The sequence below is a fragment of the Portunus trituberculatus genome, chromosome 43 (genome assembly GCF_017591435.1).
Source record: "Portunus trituberculatus isolate SZX2019 chromosome 43, ASM1759143v1, whole genome shotgun sequence".
Lineage (NCBI taxonomy): Eukaryota > Metazoa > Arthropoda > Malacostraca > Decapoda > Portunidae > Portunus > Portunus trituberculatus.
The window spans coordinates 21,594,597-21,612,680 of NC_059297.1; the positions used below are offsets into that span (position 1 = coordinate 21,594,597).

At 38.9% G+C, this 18,084-nt stretch overlaps 2 protein-coding genes across 13 annotated transcripts in view; both read left to right on the forward strand.

The window, feature by feature from the left end:
- Positions 1–1,762, forward strand: part of LOC123518352 (cAMP-regulated phosphoprotein 21-like) — a 163,984-nt gene extending 162,222 nt beyond the window's left edge. For all 12 annotated transcript variants that reach the window (XM_045279122.1, XM_045279133.1, XM_045279125.1 and 9 more), the window contains one exon: positions 147–1,762. In XM_045279122.1, coding sequence (XP_045135057.1) covers positions 147–433 — 287 coding nt within the window. In that variant the 3' untranslated portion in view covers positions 434–1,762. The remainder of the gene's footprint in view (positions 1–146) is intronic.
- Positions 1,763–7,973: 6,211 nt separating this feature from the next.
- The window catches only part of LOC123518039, a 152,040-nt gene continuing 141,929 nt past the window's right edge, over positions 7,974–18,084 (forward strand). Inside the window, exons 1-2 of the mRNA XM_045278570.1 lie at positions 7,974–8,667; positions 10,166–10,289. Of these exons, the coding sequence (XP_045134505.1) occupies positions 8,661–8,667; positions 10,166–10,289 (131 nt within the window). The 5' untranslated portion in view covers positions 7,974–8,660. The remainder of the gene's footprint in view (positions 8,668–10,165; positions 10,290–18,084) is intronic.

Here is an 18,084-nt window from a genome sequence, read left to right on the forward strand (position 1 = left end):
TTTATTCTCTTGAAGTTTACTCCTTTATTTGGTTCTTATGTCCCCTTGAGTAATTTTTTTTCATATGAAGAAAATGAAATAAATATCACCTGTATTTTTAAAGACATCTAAAGAAGCTTTTTTTAAAGCTGTGTCTCCCCTTCAAGGTGATATGCGGATATTTGGGGGGACAAGCGGGCTTCCCAATACAGGTGGGATGAGTGGTGGGAGCCTGGCAGGTGGCGGGGCTCCAGGCCCCCTGCGGGCTGGGCCCCTCCTGCTGGCTGGGACACGACCCAGACACCCCAATGCCTTCACTCCCACCCCACTTGCCCCCCTCAGTCTAGCAAGACCGCCCAAAGTGCGCAGACAGCGGTCACGAACTTCTTATACTCGTAACTCGGACGTTATGACACCTCAAATGTCAGTGGAAGGCCAAGAGTCGAATGAATGAAATTGTTTTCCTGCTTTCAAGCAGTTATCTCCAACCAAGCTTTTACAGTGGGATTGATAAAATAATTAAGTTAAAGTATGTGATCCTATCACAAAATTTAAGATGGATTTCCTATGTAGGTGCTGCAGTGAGGGTTAGTGACAGCCTTATGTAGTGTGAGTTGTGTTATAATATTCAGCCACCAGCCAGTGGGCAGCTGTGGTGTACTAGCAGACTTGTGCATCTGCTACGTGTGATGGGTATGATCCTCTAACACCTGCATAATATCTACAAAACCTGTGGTCTTATAATGTAATTTATTATAGTGTTTGCTGATGTAGTTTTTTTTTCAAAAAATTAATAAACATAGATTACAGGAAATGTATCAGTGACAACACGAATGCAAGAAATATATGAAGCAACTTGAGAATACTTGTATATTAAAAATAACGTAATGATAATAAGTTCAGAGCTGTGCATATAATTTGCTGTGTGCTAGGAGTGGAAAATCTATGACTAGTTTTGTTTATGATGTTTGTTAAGTGGCCATTGAATGAATCTGAGAGTGAAGGATACTTGATGACATCAGTAACTAACAACATTGGTACATACATCCTTCCACCCTTACCACTACTACCTCCATCTCCACCAAGGGTACCTCACCTCCCTCCCCACAGTTGTGCATTTCTGTTGCCTCTCATCTACTTGCTGTACATAAAATGTTGTTACGTTATGTTTCGCTAACAGTCAACAAAGCTGTGAAGAGATATTTAAGGCTGTTAATGATATTTTATCATTTTACTTTGAAGGGGATCAGTTATCATAAGGATGTCCTTTGAGAACTTATGACAGTTGTAACCCAGGAGAGGGAGTTGGTAATGTGTTATTAATGGTAGAACTTTTAACAATTTTCTGACTTTTGCACAATATTATTATTATATATGGGAGTGTCTGGTGAATTGGAGTCATGAACAGTGAAAGTTGGGAAGCTGGAAGTCATCAGAACTGAGTATAATTGTATAGTAAACATGAGACATCTTTCATTGCCATATAAATTGTTTGGCATCAGTTCAGAATACTGTATTACTGTGTTAAAGAAAACAGTTGAAATTAAACAGGTTATGTTGTGATAATCATCTGATAAATAAATACGTACAATTAAATTTGCTGGAATGTTGGTAATTAAGAGTCAGACTAATGAACACATGCAATTGTTTTAACCTATTTTGAATTACTAAATTCCTCTGCTCTTTGATTAGTATTGGAACCATATCCAGGAATATGAGTGTATACAGGTTTCAGTCAGTTGCAGCTGTAATTCGTTGGTAAATATATAAATTTGTCACTTATCGACCCACTGTCAAAAGCTCTTTTGTAACTGGTAGTTAACTCTTTTTACCTGCTCTGCAGCCTGCCATGCACTTTTCAAAGGTATTTAATGATGCAGAAGTCTTTATTATTCACTATTTTTGTACAGCTATTTGAAACACTTGCCTACTGGTTGCTTTTCATAGTCATTGATCTAGTCTTCATGTGCTGATCAAGTCAAAGGTGCTGAGCTGAGTTCATATTGCTCATGTGTACAGAACCCTCGTGAGGAACACTGCTCAGCGGAGGAAGAGAGGGGGCTCTTACATCCCTCCTGTGGTAACTGTGGAAACCGAGGAACAAAGTAATCTATGAGTAACATTTTGTGACATTAAACTCGGATGAAAATAGTGCATGTGTGTGCACCTTGGTTGTATGTACACACTTCTTTGTGTCTGAATCTTTGAGTGTGTATGTGTGTGTGTGTGTGTGTGTGTGTGTGTGTGTGTGTGTGTGTGTGTGTGTGTGTGTGTGTGTGTGTGTGTGTGTGTGTGTGTGTGTGTGTGTGTGTGTGTGTTTGTGTATGTGTGTGTGTGTGTGTGTGTGTGTGTGTGTGTGTGTGTGTGTGTGTGTGTGTGTGTGTGTGTTAAAGTTAATTTGTGTATGTATGGACATAATTGTTTGTAAGTGTGTGTGTGTGTGTGTGTGTGTGTGTGTGTGTGTGTGTGTGTGTGTGTGTGTGTGTGTGTGTGTGTGTGTGTGTGTGTGTGTGTGTGTACCTCTGTGGATTGTCCAGCAGCTGGCAACATCCCCTCGGGTAACTGGATCAGCCAGAACATGGGACAGTTAGGTGGCCATCCATTCCCTCCTTCCAGACCACATGGTGTCAGGTGTTTATGAGAGAAACATATATACTATATTGTTAAGCCTATAGAGTGCGTCCAGCCTAAATGCTCTTGGGTCTCTGTAAGTAATGTGTCAGAGAAATATAGAAACCTTAATAGTCATCATAAAATGAAAAACAAAAAAGACAAAGAAAAAGAAAATATCACTGTAGACAAAGGTCCAGCTGGCACTGTGATCATCTAGGAAATCCCTTCAGCCAGCTAACAGCAACAGCAAGATTCACCAACCTCGCAAATCCAAAGAAGAATTGCCTGACACAAGATCCTCTTTGTACTCATGACCCAACACAACTCTTTGTTTACAACTTTAGCCTTGTTTGTGCACATCCTTGTTACTCCTGAATGAATTAAATTGGCTTGTTTCTTAAACTCGCTTGAGTAGGATCACAGGGATGTTTTATGGATGTTAAATTACCCAAAGTAAACCAGATGTAGTGACCAGTATTTTAATGTTACATTTTCTTTGTTTTCACATCAATAAGCTAAATATATTAAGTTTCATTTGATATTAACAAAACTTACAAGAGACATTTCCTGTACAACCAGAAGCTTCAATGCTACTAGTTAGGCACAAATTTAATATAAAATATTTAGATTTATTATTTGTAAATGGCTGTGTAGGATACATTAAACTTTAACCTCACCATTCAGTATAAAACTATGACAAATTTTGGATAATTCACTATCTAAAAAACATCCCTTTAGTGCTTTCTGTTCACAGAGAAAATTTCCTGTTTGTTTCACAGTAGGATAAGGAGTCTCACAGGTCTTATGTAGTCAGGTTCTCTCGTACCCCAATGATCTCGTTCCCTAGTCATGTATATTGTTACTTTTTTTTCTAGGAGCAACACAAGCTACTTGCCAAAGTGTACAAGTAAAGAGATTAATGCTGTTGACGTGAAATAAAGAACATAACACCAATTAAAATGTCACAACTGAGTTATCTCTTTAAAACATATCTTCAGTTCTTCCTTCACTCTAGTCTACCTGTTGAACTCAATTATGAAACAACAATAGGACTGTCAAGACACCCCTGCCAATGGGCTTGTTTATTTGGACACAAGAACAATAAAATCTTCAACAATCAGAGCTGAGGATATTTCTGGGTTGGGAATGGCTTACTTCAGCTTCCTGCCCTCAACAAAATAAAGCAGTACTGTGGCTTTATATAAACAAAAAAAAAAAAGCAATGCCAGTCAATGTTTTGTGGATTTGATGTTTGTTTAATCATTCTGAAAATGTTGATATTTAAGTCTATAGGCATAATAGTGATCATGTCAGTAATGTTTCTTTTCAGAATTGAACTCTGTGCTTCAGTCATCTTTTTCTTTTTCATCAGTATAAAAAAAATTCTTGCTAAATCATGTCAGCATAGCTGTCATCGTGTTCCGCTGACATAATTCATTCATTTTTATTCAGACCTGCCTTAACTAATCTTCTGAATGGGGCCTTTATATTTGTATTGTGCTTGTTTACTCACTGGCCCTGGGCTTGTGAGATGCTTCCAGCCCATCATCTCTCCTCCCTATAGTCTCTCTCTCTCTCTCTCTCTCTCTCTCTCTCTCTCTCTCTCTCTCTCTCTCTCTCTCTCTCTCTCTCTCTCTCTCTCTCTCTCTCTCTCTCTCTCTCTCTCTCTCTCTCTCTCTCTCTCTCTCTCTCTCTCTCTCTCTCTCTCTCTCTCTCTCTCTCTCTCTCTCTCTCACTGAGTCATCACTTGGTAATAGTCCCCTTCTCCCAAGTCTTTCTGAGTAAGCTTGGGTGCTTCACTCACCCAAGAGCTTGCTAAATGAAACAAGACTCAGTGAATACAGTCAACTGAGTGAATAAGAGTTGAGTGACATGAGTTGCTTCCTTTCACAAAAGTATAAAACAATATGTTAAGTTTTTGTGTTGTTAAAAATTGCCATTTTCTTTTTCTAATAAATTGATGCAAAACTATTACTTATTAACATATGAGAAATCTGCCTTTTAAATAATTTCTTCATGGACTTTATCATTACCTTCAGTATTTTGGCTAATTATGTGAGTTTTTATCCTTTATTTCAGAAAACTAATGAGAACCATGTGATTTACATTGGCTTGTGGTGGTGCCACTGCAGCCAAACTGCAAAAATTAAGTTATACAGCATTATGTGAATCTCAAAGTTTATATATAGTATGTTATGCTTTGGGTGTAAAGCAAGAGTGCCAAGTAGAGTAATCAGGGCAGACAGTTTAATATAAAGTTACTATGTAGATATTTCTTACCACCAGCTCTATGGGTCCTTAATTTTACAGATTTTCACTTGCTTGCATTAAATCCCCCTCTTCAGGTTCATTATTCACTCACATTAACTCCATCATCATTCTTAAGTGCTCCAACACTATGTGACATCACCCGCAGCTCACATTTCTCCCCAACTCCCTTCCTCTCCCCCTCTCTCCCGCTCTTGTTTTCAAAGTTCAAGTTTTCTATTGCATCTTTTTATGTGTCGCGGTCAGTCTTGCCCACATGGGGAACACACTGCAATAAAGATGTTATTATTCTTTAACAAGTTCATTTCAGTATCCTAAATATACCAAAAAGAATTATGGCCATGAATGCTGATCAACTGTTTAAAATCATTATAATCTTGGAAACTATAATAACTAGGTGCAATTATTGTGGTTTTAGTGAGTACATTCCCAGGAACTGATTCTGACAGATTGGTTAAAGCTGCTCAACTTGTCTCCCTAAATCATCTCCTAGTGATACAACTACTTTTTAGTGAGTACATTCCCAAGAACTGATTCTAACAGTTTGGTTAAAGCTGTTTAACTTGTCTCCCTAAATCATCTCCAAATGATACAAGGAGTTAGTATTAATCAGCTAATAGGAAATATGAATACTTGCAAGACTATTTCAATCCCAAGGTACATACACTTTATGTATTAATATATTTAGTGAGATGTAACTGTCAATCACAGAAAGCAAACTTCACTTTTACCAAGTTCATAGAGAAGCAACTTCAGACATGGGAATATGCAGGTACAGCCTTTTTAGAGCTTATTTTTAGATATTCTGCAATTCTTACAATACATTTTAGAAGAAAAGCATCCCTTTTTCAGTTTGACTACAACCAAGACAATATCATTTGAGGGTCAAGAGTGAGAAGACAAAAGAAGTAGTGTTTCTAGCTTGTGTATGGAGCACAGATACCATAATTTATTTCTATGCATATTCCACAGTTGAGAGTTGTTATGTACCATCTAAGTAAAGTTTTCAGGGTACTAACCTGTCACTAATTAAGCTTTGAAATACCATGACCATTAGCTTTGCTTAGGATATTTAGCATACTCTGAGATATTGCCTCCAGTAGTTAGCATTTACTTATACCTCCCTTATGAACAATGCACCTTTCCACATAATGTAGCTAGTCTCTGACATTAGTATTATTGTAACAAATGTAATGAGTCTAGCGTAGTTCAATCAAAATGTATACAGTAAGCCCCGGCACTTGGCGAATCTCAGCTTGGCGAAATTCAATTTTGGCGGTAGGGTGGCCACGGACCACCGAGTGCACGCTTGGCGATTTTAATTCAAACTTGGTGGTCCCCTGGCTGCCGCACGGCGAACCACGCAGCTCCCTGGTGACGTCAGACCTCTTTCTAAACTTATCAGAATGCAGTGTGAGAGTCCCTTCAGCCATTTTGTGTGTGCTGCCCTCTGTTCTGCTAGCGTGGGAACGAATTCTGGCGATTTACCGCCAACATGGCCTCTACCAGCACAACAGGTGGTACTGGTGGGGTTAAGGACCAAAGTGGACGAGGGAAACGGGTGTAGAAACGGGAGTTACAGTCTTTTATATCATGTCTTATTAGCTTTATTTATTGTTTATTGGTCTGTTTTGTACATGTGTTCTAGTATGTGAAAGCAATATTTTATCATAGCTCGAAAGATGGTATTTTAGGGGCCAAAAGAGGGGCTTTGGCAATGACCAAAGACTGATATTTAGACAATTTATATGGTAAAAAGAACTCATGCTTAGCGAAATTCATATTTGGCGGTAGTTTCACCAAGTCCTGGGGCTTACTATACATACAGGACGGACATAGAAGTAAAACTCATATATGACTGTCGAGAGACAGAGGCTTATTTTCAAAGAATTACACAAAAGATTCACCACTGAGTAAGTACTGTACTATACGTTAGTGAGTGATAAAATTATTTTAGTGCGAGAGGTTGGGATCATCGCCTTTTCAGGGTATAAGTGTAGGGTCGTCATCAATATAATGTACTCAGTTAGGGAATAGTTGATTGACGAAGAGATCGTTGAATACTTATTGAAGTACAATATGACAGTAAAATGTGTCTCAGATACGAGTCGAAGCAGACGCGGCGGTTCACACTGGATAAGCTGGACGTGATTATGAGTTTATGAGCAACATAGGCAACATGTTTTATTTTAAAATAATATACTGACATTATATAAAGAAAAACAAGCTAACAGAAATGGCTTACCTAGTAGGGACACAAATGAAATGTGGTGACTGGTGACTGTGGTAACTGCTACGTGATGACTTCGGTCTACCTCGCCACCACAAAATGTATGGATATGGAGTTCAAGCAAAGGAAACAAGTCATGGGTAAGTATAATCCTTATTAATAAAGTATTCTACTTAAATGTAAGTCATGTTTAGTAGTGCGTTGCCTACTAAACACCAGGCTCGGCCCCATTGAGAGGAAATGAAACCACTCTATCATTGATTTCAGAATTTAGTAACTTCCCCAGGAATTATGTGAGCAGGAAATTTGATCGTTTCCTTTACCTACCTACGTCTTCCCTTCACTGTTTCACTGTTTGATCTGGTGCAGTCTCTGACGAGACAGCAAGACGTTACCCTACGGAACGAGCTCAGAGCTCATTATTTCCGATCTTCGGATAGGCCTGAGACCAGGCACCTACCACACACCGGGACAACAAGGTCACAACTCCTCGATTTACATCCCGTACCTACTCACTGCTAGGTGAACAGGGGCTACACGTGAAAGGAGACACACCCAAATATCTCCACCCGGCCGGGGAATCGAACCCCGATCCTCTGGCTTGTGAACCACTGAATGGTTTGAATCAGTCATTATTTCAGGCATCACACAAGAGGTATTATTCTGCTTTGTAATCTTAACTCAGAATTGAAATAAGGTAACATAATTTTAATACAGAAGAAAAATAGTTAATGTGAAGTAGCAGCCACCATTTCGAACTCGGGGTGACGGACATTCGCGAGAAGTAAACAAAACAATGAGCACATGATGTGAAACCTCGAGAGAAGAATGGCTCTCTGGTTGCTGCCTCTGATTATGTGTGTGTTTCCTATATTCAAGACAAACTGCCAGTGTCTTGGCGAGGATAAATCGGCAGTGAATATATCATATCAGGATATACAAGGTGCTTTTCTTGGCTTGAAATGTGAATCATGAATGCAAGAGGATGGGAAAGAAGCTTGCATTGTGTTGCGTAACGACCTACACCAGTCTACTGTATGTAGAACTCGTATATTTTCTCTCGTGCATATATTTACGTGGTTCTTGTTATGATTTGGCAGTTAATTCATGTTTATATGTGCCCTAATATTGCGTGAGAAGCTCATTACTTGCTTCTTAACAGGCATTTATGCCTGGTGTGGTCCCCAAAACCTATCAACTAAATGCAGTGACCAGTGCAGTGTATACTCCGCAGTCCACAGTGATAGTTGTTAGCCGAGCCTCGCCCTACTGTTGTGCCAGCTAATTAATATGGAATTTTATGAACAAGCACTTTAGTACAAAATAAACCACATCTGTAGAAAATGGTGTACAAACTAAAAGAAAAGAAAAAAAAGGTTTTCTAACAGCGATAGTTTTGAAGAAGGGTAAAACAAATACCATCTTAAAGAAGGATTGTAAAGGACAAATTTTATATTTGGAAAGGTTAACTAGTTACATTTTATATCTTGCATTAACTTCACAAAGAGGCTGTTGTAGACCGGACTATCAGCAAATCCTCACACCAAGGCAATCACAGTTGGTGACTAGAATGAAAGGTAAGCAAGCGAAAATTGTTGCTTTATATAAGAGAAGTGACTGCTGGGACAGAGGTAGAAGGGGTTTTGTAGAAAGCCTTTAGTAATTAATGTTTATTCTTAGAGAAATCCTATGCCGAGTTGGATCTAGATTGTAGAGGCAGTCAGACTATACAGAGGGCCAGTGTTGAGGAAGTGATAGGAGGCCCCGTGATAGAATGAATTATATATAAAAAAGTAAACATGCAGTATTAAATTGGAGACAAGAAGAAATCTTATGCTTTAAAAGTAAAGATAAAGACAAAGATCTAGAAGTAAAGATAGGGACAGAGGTCATAGAGATTATGTGCGGCATAATTTGATAGAAAGTGAAGTTATATATATATATATATATATATATATATATATATATATATATATATATATATATATATATATATATACACACACACACACACACACACACACACACACACACACACACACACACACACACACACACACATGTCATTCGTCCGTGAAAAGTATCACGACAGACCAGAAATGAAACCATGCTGCAGATTTCATTCTTACTAAAAAAAAGAAAAAAAGAAATAAAAGAAAACACTTACACGAGTATTATTATGAAAAATGCAGCCAACATTTCTCACCGACAAATCAAACTCAAACTAGACCGATGTTAACTTTATTGCGTTCTTTCTCTTTTTAACTGCAAAATCCGGTACAAAGAAGTAAAGAAAATCAAAGCCAGTTATTTTTTTTTATTAAATAACAGAGACGTATCCCTTACCGAAGACTGTGTTATTGAGTGTTATGCATTCTAAAGTTAAAAGGATTGATGCATAGGTAGTAATATTACATTCAAACCATATTGCACACACACACATATGAATAGATAAATTAATCAATTGATCAAATGAATTGCCAAATTTCTAACTTATAAATAAGATGTTCCTTAGGTAAAGAGGAATCCTTTTGTGTATATTAAGAAAAAAATACCTAACTATTGGCGCGATTAGTTATATTGGATTGGAGACTTTTCTGTCTCATGTAATTTTGCTATGCTCTCTCTCTCTCTCTCTCTCTCTCTCTCTCTCTGTGTGTGTGTGTGTGTGTGTACTGAACTTGTAATCCATATAAGGAATGTCTCAGCGCAGTCACAATGATCTATTTTGTTGGAAAATTTTATTGGAACAAGTTAAAGGAGACGTGAAACAATGCTGGCTGAAGAAGAATAGGTGACCTTGGTCTGCAGATGCCAGGAGATGTTTTTAATGCTGCAAAATCACACACACACACACACACACACACACACACACACAAGGTAGCACACTAAAACGCAAATGAACATGGAGCTAGAAGAGAAAGATACATGTTATTACGCTCTCTCTCTCTCTCTCTCTCTCTCTCTCTCTCTCTCTCTCTCTCTCTCTTCTTAAAAAAAAAAAAAAAAAAAACGTTCTGCCGCCAAGATTCTTCCTCTCAGCCATTTTCACCAAAAGAAAACATTCTTTCTCAGAGTGTGTAAGGAAACTGGGCCAGCGGGGAGGCCGTGGTTCCCTCCCCCACCACACCCTCCCCGCGGGCGCTTGCCGAGATGTTACGCAAGGGTACCCACGTCGCCGAGCCTCTGCCGCCTGCTGGTGAGTACACTGAATTCCAAACTGATGATCTTTTTGTCGGTATCAAGGATTTTATTGATGTCACAAGGTGAAAATAATGTGTTATCCAGTAATTACTGTGATTGTAACACTGGGTTTTATTTGTGGCAAAATACATAAGGTCTTACTTTTTTTTTTTTTTACTCGGTGGAAGGATAAAAGATAAAGATTTTTTACTGTCATTATTCTTTATTGTATGAATTGACGTGCAGTAAATGGGAAGGGTGGAAACAAGAGGAGAAATATAAGTATAAGCTCCTTTAGATACAGTAATGGGAATTGATACATGCGTGGCATTGAAATGTTTCTTGTCTTAATCTTACTATACAAGATGAAGGATCTTTTTGGGAATTGAAAAACTGTATTCAAATGTTAAGAGAAGCACGATGTTGTTCAAATTAAGATAAACTTCATGTCCGCTTTGATAGAACTTGGAGCCTTTTCAATGAGATTGATCACATATTAAAGAGGAAGGAGGAAAAAAAAAATATGCAGATTGTTGCTAAAATATCAACTGAATTAAAGATAAACATCAGTAATCAGTTCTAATCGAGTTTAACAAAATGAGTTCCGGAGATGTGCCTTGTTTCTCCTTTCATGCAGTATTCCAAGCCAGAGGAAGGTTTTAAAAGTAGGGAAAAAAGGGCAATCAGAGGTCAGGCAGCATTTCAATTAACTCGTCTGAGCTCTCCTCACTGTAAGCAATGTTAAAATCCCCCCAAAATTACGGTGACACTCACGCAGCAGAAGATAATATGTACTATAAGCACGTAAAGTCGAGCATAGTTTATAAAGTATTGTGTGAACTCTGCATGACACTGACGACCAGTTACCCAAGAATCCAAACATGATCCGGAAAAGCTACTGGTTTTTATCGATGTTAACATTGATAGTAAGTCTCTTCCTTGCTTAATTGCTTTACCTCAAACTTCTGAAAGGAAGAAAATACTGCACGCTCTGATACCTCCATCTTTCTATTACTAAGAGAGAGAGAGAGAGAGAGAGAGAGAGAGAGCGGTTTTGATCCTGCGGAACAATCTTTTAAATCGGTTTCGAATGCATCTACACTTCTCTCTTTCTCTCTCTCGTTCCAGCCGCCATTGTCTCCCCATCTGCGGGCACTTCACTTTCAACCCACACGTCTATATATCTTGGCGACAAATCTTCGTCCCACAGCTCTCCGTACCTGTCCCACCTCGCCCCACCGCTGGTCTCTCCACGCTCTCCCTCACCTGCTAATACCCACTAACCGCAGACTCCTCTCGCCTCTGCCTCTCTGCCTTCACCACCATCTCATTCTCTTCCTCCTCCTCCTCCTCCTCCTCCTCCTTTACCCCCTCTCCTTTTCTGAGTCTCTGCCTTCTTACCTCCAATATTTCTCTCTTTTCTCTTTGTCCTTTACAGTCGCGCACCCTCACCATTATACTTACCTCTGACCATTCACCACTTTCCTCCTCCCTTTCTCTTTCTCATCTCACTCTCGTCTCTCCGTCGTCACGCTGATTTTTTACTCGTTTTGTATACAATTTTTTTTTTTTTTTTTTTTTTTTGTTCCGTGCTGTTTTTTTGCGTGTTTTGGTTTGTTAGTGTGTTTCTGTTTGGAGTACTGTGTGAATTTATTTTGATGTTATTTTTCAGTTTGCATGTCAGTGATGGTCAATATAATATACGTCTCTCTCTCTCTCTCTCTCTCTCTCTCTCTCTCTCTCTCTCTCTCTCTCTCTCTCTCTCGTGCCATTGAACTGACGTGTTGAGTTAACAGACTCGAGTCTTGCGTCATTGTTCCCGGTTCGATCTCAGGAGCATGTGAATGAAAATTTCGAAGCGCTTTACTTTTCCTGTTTAGAAACAACTTTGAATTTGATTGGGTTGATATAAATTGAAAGTGCCGTATTAAGAAAGATACATTATATTGAACATCTTCAGTAGCTTCTATATAGTATGGAACAACTTATACAATTGTTCTACATGCAAGCAATATGCACAAAAAAAAAAAAAAAAAAAACTGACACTAAACACTGATCCATTGATAACAAGTTGTTCATGTTGATATCTCTGTGTGTGCTTAGTACAGCTGACCTGCACAAGTCAAGTGACTGGCAATCATAAAAAGAAGCATTAGGACTTGAGCTACCACGATAAAGCTTCGTGAAACAGGCGGAACCTTAATCAAACACGCTTACCAACCCTATCGAGACTACAGGGTTGTTAGGTAAGAGACTTATAGAACCCACTGTAACGATGCTTTTTTTTTTTTTTTTTTGTTATACGGGGATGGGATTTGTCGGAGGCGGTACCTGGTTATATATCATATTCCCTCCTTGCTGTCTTCATGCCTTTCATTTCATTCTTCCCGTCCTCACACTTCGAGGCTACTGCTACTATTTCCCTCCTATCATAAATGGGAAGGGTTGGTGTGTGTGTGTGTGTGTGTGTGTGTGTGTGTGTGTGAGAGAGAGAGAGAGAGAGAGAGAGAGAGAGAGAGAGAGATGATAATCGTTTAAAAACATTACTAGAGATACAAGCACAATATGGAGGGTATTAGAGTGACAGGGTGACTGTTTAGCTTCATCGCCTCAGTTATCAAGCCGTATTTCCTGGAGAACGTTGTCATGTAGATATTTATAACACTTGTTATTTACTGACTCGATAGTGTTATTATTCTTTACTGATTGAGAATGGAAGAAAAGTGTTTGATGGACTATCAGATCTTGTAGTCCGTAAACTTTATTAAGAAATATTGTAAAAAGATATTAGAGATGAATACAGTTGTTTCCATGAGTAGTGCTTTTTTTCTATAATTCAATAAATACGCTTAAATGAGATGCTATAAAAATTATTAATACCCAGTAAACAGACCTCCCCGACAGCCACACCCTGTCTTTCAAAAATGTCTTCATTACCCTACCGTTTAAACACTTCAAACTTCCAAAATTCCTCACCCTATCTCTCCAACACTTCAATCTGCCAAAAACTGTTCATCACCCAATCATTCTAACGTTCTTAACTTCCAAGCCCTCCTGTTCCATCAGCCTTGTAAACCCTTAAAAACATCTATAATTTTCTCAATAGCCTGTGAAAATGTTAGCCTGTTGAAAATAAAAGAGATGAGACGCTGTAGTATTTGAGTGTAATCCAATGACGCTGGGAAAAAAAGTGTCTCTGCCTGGGCTTGACATTTGCTTTCTTTTCTTCGTACACTAAAAACTGGAATGCTAGAACACCTCCTCTTCTCTGACGGAGGAGAATTATTTACTTATACACTCCTGACTCCGCTAGGTCTTGAGGTGGTTGAAATCGAGTGGTGAGTGAAAGAATTATGTTTTTATTATTTATATATATATATATATATATATATATATATATATATATATATATATATATATATATATATATATATATATATATATATATATATATATATATATATATATATATATATATATATATATATATATATATATATATATATAATACTCCTAAGCAAGCGATTTAGTTTATCTTCTAATTTGAGGATAATTTTAAATTTAGAAAATTAAATGGTGATTGCTTTAAAATTATCCTCAAATTAGTATATATATATATATATATATATATATATATATATATATATATATATATATATATATATATATATATATATATATATATATATATATATATATATATATATATATATATATATATATATATATATATATATATATATATATATATATATATATATATATATATATATATATATATATATATATATATATATATATATATATATATATATATATATATATATATATATAGAGAGAGAGAGAGAGAGAGAGAGAGAGAGAGAGAGAGAGAGAGAGAGAGAGAGAGAGAGAGAGAGAGAGAGAGAGAGAGAGTTAGTTTACGTTCATCTGTAGGGATGTGCTTTAAGAAAAACAATAAAAATCGTCTGCGTCATGAAGAAAGAGTGGTTTAAGTAATGTGAAGCAGGCAGAAAATGAAATGAGAGAAAATTTATTATATGCACACATTCATTCTACTATTACTACTACTACTACTACTACTACTACTACTACTACTACTACTACTACTACTACTACTACTACTACTACTACTACTACTACTACTTTGCTGCTGCTGCTGCTACTGTTCTTGTTTGGTCAAGTATTTGGACTATGAAAAGAAATTAAACAAGTACGACGAACATAAGTTACCATAGAAGAACATAAGTTACCATAGAAGAAGAATACCTAACCTAACCTAACCTAACCTAAGCTCACATCAGCCAGCCAAGCCGCATGCAAACGTGGCCACCAACTGCAGTAACGAATCTTACCCACCAGAAAACAACAACAACAATAGCAAAAACCTTTTCCCACACACTGGAAAACAGCAAGACAAACAAGTGACCGCCTTTTGTTCCCGCCAGACAATACTGCCATTTAAATCTGGTGGCGTGGCGAAACCTTGGGCGGAGGGAGGGAGGAAAGAAGGTCCTGACAGTACATGCAGGCAGGAATGGGAAGAAGACATAGAAGACAACAATGCGCTCGTAACACCGTACTTACTAACTCCCCGTCAGCTCCGCCTTTGGCCTGTCAGCTCCTCCCATCCCTTGTCAGCCTCCAATCCTCCTTCCCTCGTCAGCTCCACCCATTGAACCTTTGTCTAACGCTTTGCACATCATCAATCTTCGGCGCTGTAGAGTTTAACTCCATGTGTCCCCATCATCCCACCTGTCTTTCCCGTCCATGGATTTTGCCCCGTCATGTTCATACCAACGCCTTCATTCCCGCCCCGTTACATACATTAAAGAGCCTTTCCGCTTCCCCATCCTTGTTCTTTTTTTTTTTTTATCCTCATTGTAATTTTTCCTTTCGTCTTCCTCCGACAACTTCCCCGCCTCCCCCCCTCATCTTATTTTCATTCCTTCCTCATCAAATTTCTTGCTTCCCTCAGAGTGTCATCCTATTCACCTTCGTTTGCGTGTCACTCTTCTTTCCGGAGTATCATTCTTTTACCATGTCAAATTTTCTTAATTTCTGAAGTGTCATTCTCTTACTTTCGTCAAGCTTTCTGCGTGTCCGAGTGTCGTTTTCCTCCTAATCATGTCAAGTTTACCTGTGTCCTTCAGTGTCATTCTTCTTACCCTGTCAAAAATTTAACTCCGTCAGTGTTTGCCGTCTGCCTCACTAATATAACCGAACCGTCTTCTTTCCCAGTGTAATGCAGCCACACCCTTGTCATACCACCGTAGCGTTTCTCCTATCAATGCCATCACAGCCTCGTCACGTCCTTTCCTCTCTAGTGCTCCTCCCCGCCCCGCTCCGCCCCGCCCCGCCACGCACAGACAGCCCCGCCCAGCAACAGGTGAGGGGCGTTGGTATGCAGGGCGGCGGGCGGGAACTGGAGGGTCGGTCAGTCTAGCGGGGTCACCCTCTTCTATTACCTGAGGCTAACGGAAAATGCGGGTGTGAGGGGCGCCGGTGTAGTAAGTAGGCCTACAGTCTCTGGGGAAGGGAGGAAGGGAGGGAGGGAGGGAAGGGGTAGAGGTCGCTGCCTTCCTTCCTTTTTCCACTTGCTGTTCTACTTTTACTCCTTTTTGTTCTCAAGATGTTTGTTACAATAGCGCTGGTTTATAGATGTGTGTGTGTGTGTGTGTGTGTGTGTGTGTGTGTGTGTGTGTGTGTGTGTGTGTGTGTGTGTGTGTGTGTGTGCGTGTGTGTGTGTGTGCGTGTGTGTGTGTGTGTGTGTGTGTGTGTGTGTGTGTGTGTGTGTGTGTGTGTGTGTGTGTGTGTGTGTGTGTGTGTGTGTGTGTGTGTGTGTGTGTGTGTGTGTGTTTGTTTGCTTGCTTGTTTGTTTGTTTTTGTTTTTTTCGTGGTTTTTGTTTGTTATTTTTATTTGTTTTCTTTTTCCTCTCTTTATGTTGTAGTTTTTTTTCAATCTTGGCGTTGTTTTTTCATATATCGTAAAATATCAAGCAGTGTGTTTGTGTGTGTGTGTGTGTGTGTGTGTGTGTGTGTGTGTGTGTGTGTGTGTGTGTGTGTGTGTGTGTTTCAGCTAGTGCTGTAATCTGCCTGTCTGCTGACTTCTGGTTAGTACTAGTTATAGTATTCTCTCTCTCTCTCTCTCTCTCTCTCTCTCTCTCTCTCTCTCTCTCTCTCTCTCTCTCTCTCTCTCTCTCTCTCTCTCTCTCTCTCTCTCTCTCTCTCTCTCTCTCTCTCTCTCTCCTTTCCCGAGGGTGCATCGCTTTGCTGGTCAGAGCAGATAACCTCATTACCTTACCTGCTTTACCTGTGTCCCGTCGCCGGCTGATTCTTGTCCCTCCCTAAGGCTGCCGCGATGTCTGTCCCTCATGCCTTCCTTCTCTCCCTCTTTTCCACCCCGTTCCTTCCCTCCCTTCTGCCTTTCTTCCCTATCGTCTTTAGTCAGCTCCTCCTCATCCTCCTCCTCCTCACTGTTTCCTTTATAAGCTTTCTTTTCTTCCCAGTCTGTTTCTTGGTTTCCTGTTACATATTTTTTTCTTTCCTTGCCTCTGCTGCTGTTGACTTTTAAACAGTATCTTCTTTCTTGCTATATAGCGTCATTTGTGTTTTAGTGCTATGAATCTGTATATGTTTGGTCTCTCACGAGCGCTGTTTTCAAGGGTAGCAAAGATGATTCGTGTTCCTGTGAGTGTCACTGATGAATGTATGAATAGTGATGAATCCTTGTTAAGAAAATGGTAACTAGAATAATGAAAAAGAACGTCCTCGAAAATCACACGTAACTTGTACTGCACTTTGTTAAATGTAATAGAAAGACATCATAATGTTCAGGAATAGTCTCTACTCTCTTTAACTAACCAACATTGTATTAATTAAACATTAGCGAGCCTCTTATATAATTTTCGGTTTAGTTTTTCGTTTTTGCTTCTAGAAATGTTGCAGTAGTGCTACTAGTGGTGTGAATGGTCATATGTCACAGTAAAAGGGTTAAGTAAGCTGTGTATATGAGTGAATATGAGGTTGTGTTGTCTAATTTCTCGCCTAGCCTCCTTTGTGGGGTGTTGTCATCATTAACTTGAATTATCATACTGATTTTTTTCGTCATCGTTTGTTTTCGTATCAAGGAACACTATACTTCATATCACATACTTTCCTGTCCTGGAATTGATGCTTCGTCATGTATTTCTAAGTGCGTAATAATTAACACTAGACCTCAACATTCTCACTAAATGGAAGTCCTTATTAGCAGAGTACCACATCCACCGCGAAGATGTAAAGTTTTTAAAATTAAGCGAAAATCTCTACTTGAATGGATATATCTAGTCGTTCCAAGAAGTAACGTCATAAAGTCTGATGATTTCCATGCCATATGTATAGATCGAAAAGAAAACAATGCTTGCACAGATGAACTGCTTTATATTCAGGACTGCGTAAAGACTACGAGCTGGAAATGTGATGTGTGCTGTCAGTTTCTCTTGACCAGTCTCCCTGCTATGTGAAGAAATAATAGTATGAAATATCACGTACAATATATGACATTAATTCTCATGCCAGCTATACAAGTCTGACTCACATTCCAGCAGAAGGACTGAACAACTTGTCTCCTGTGCTCTCGTCTCCCTGCGCTTGCAAACCTTTCAGAGGCATCAGGTTCTCAAAAACCAAACTTGAAATGAAATTACTCGTTACCGGTGAGGAGTGATCGCAAAAGGGGAAGATGGAGAATGGGAAAAGAGAATGTGTGTGTGTGTGTGTGTGTGTGTGTGTGTGTGTGTGTGTGTGTGTGTGTGTGTGTGTGTGTGTGT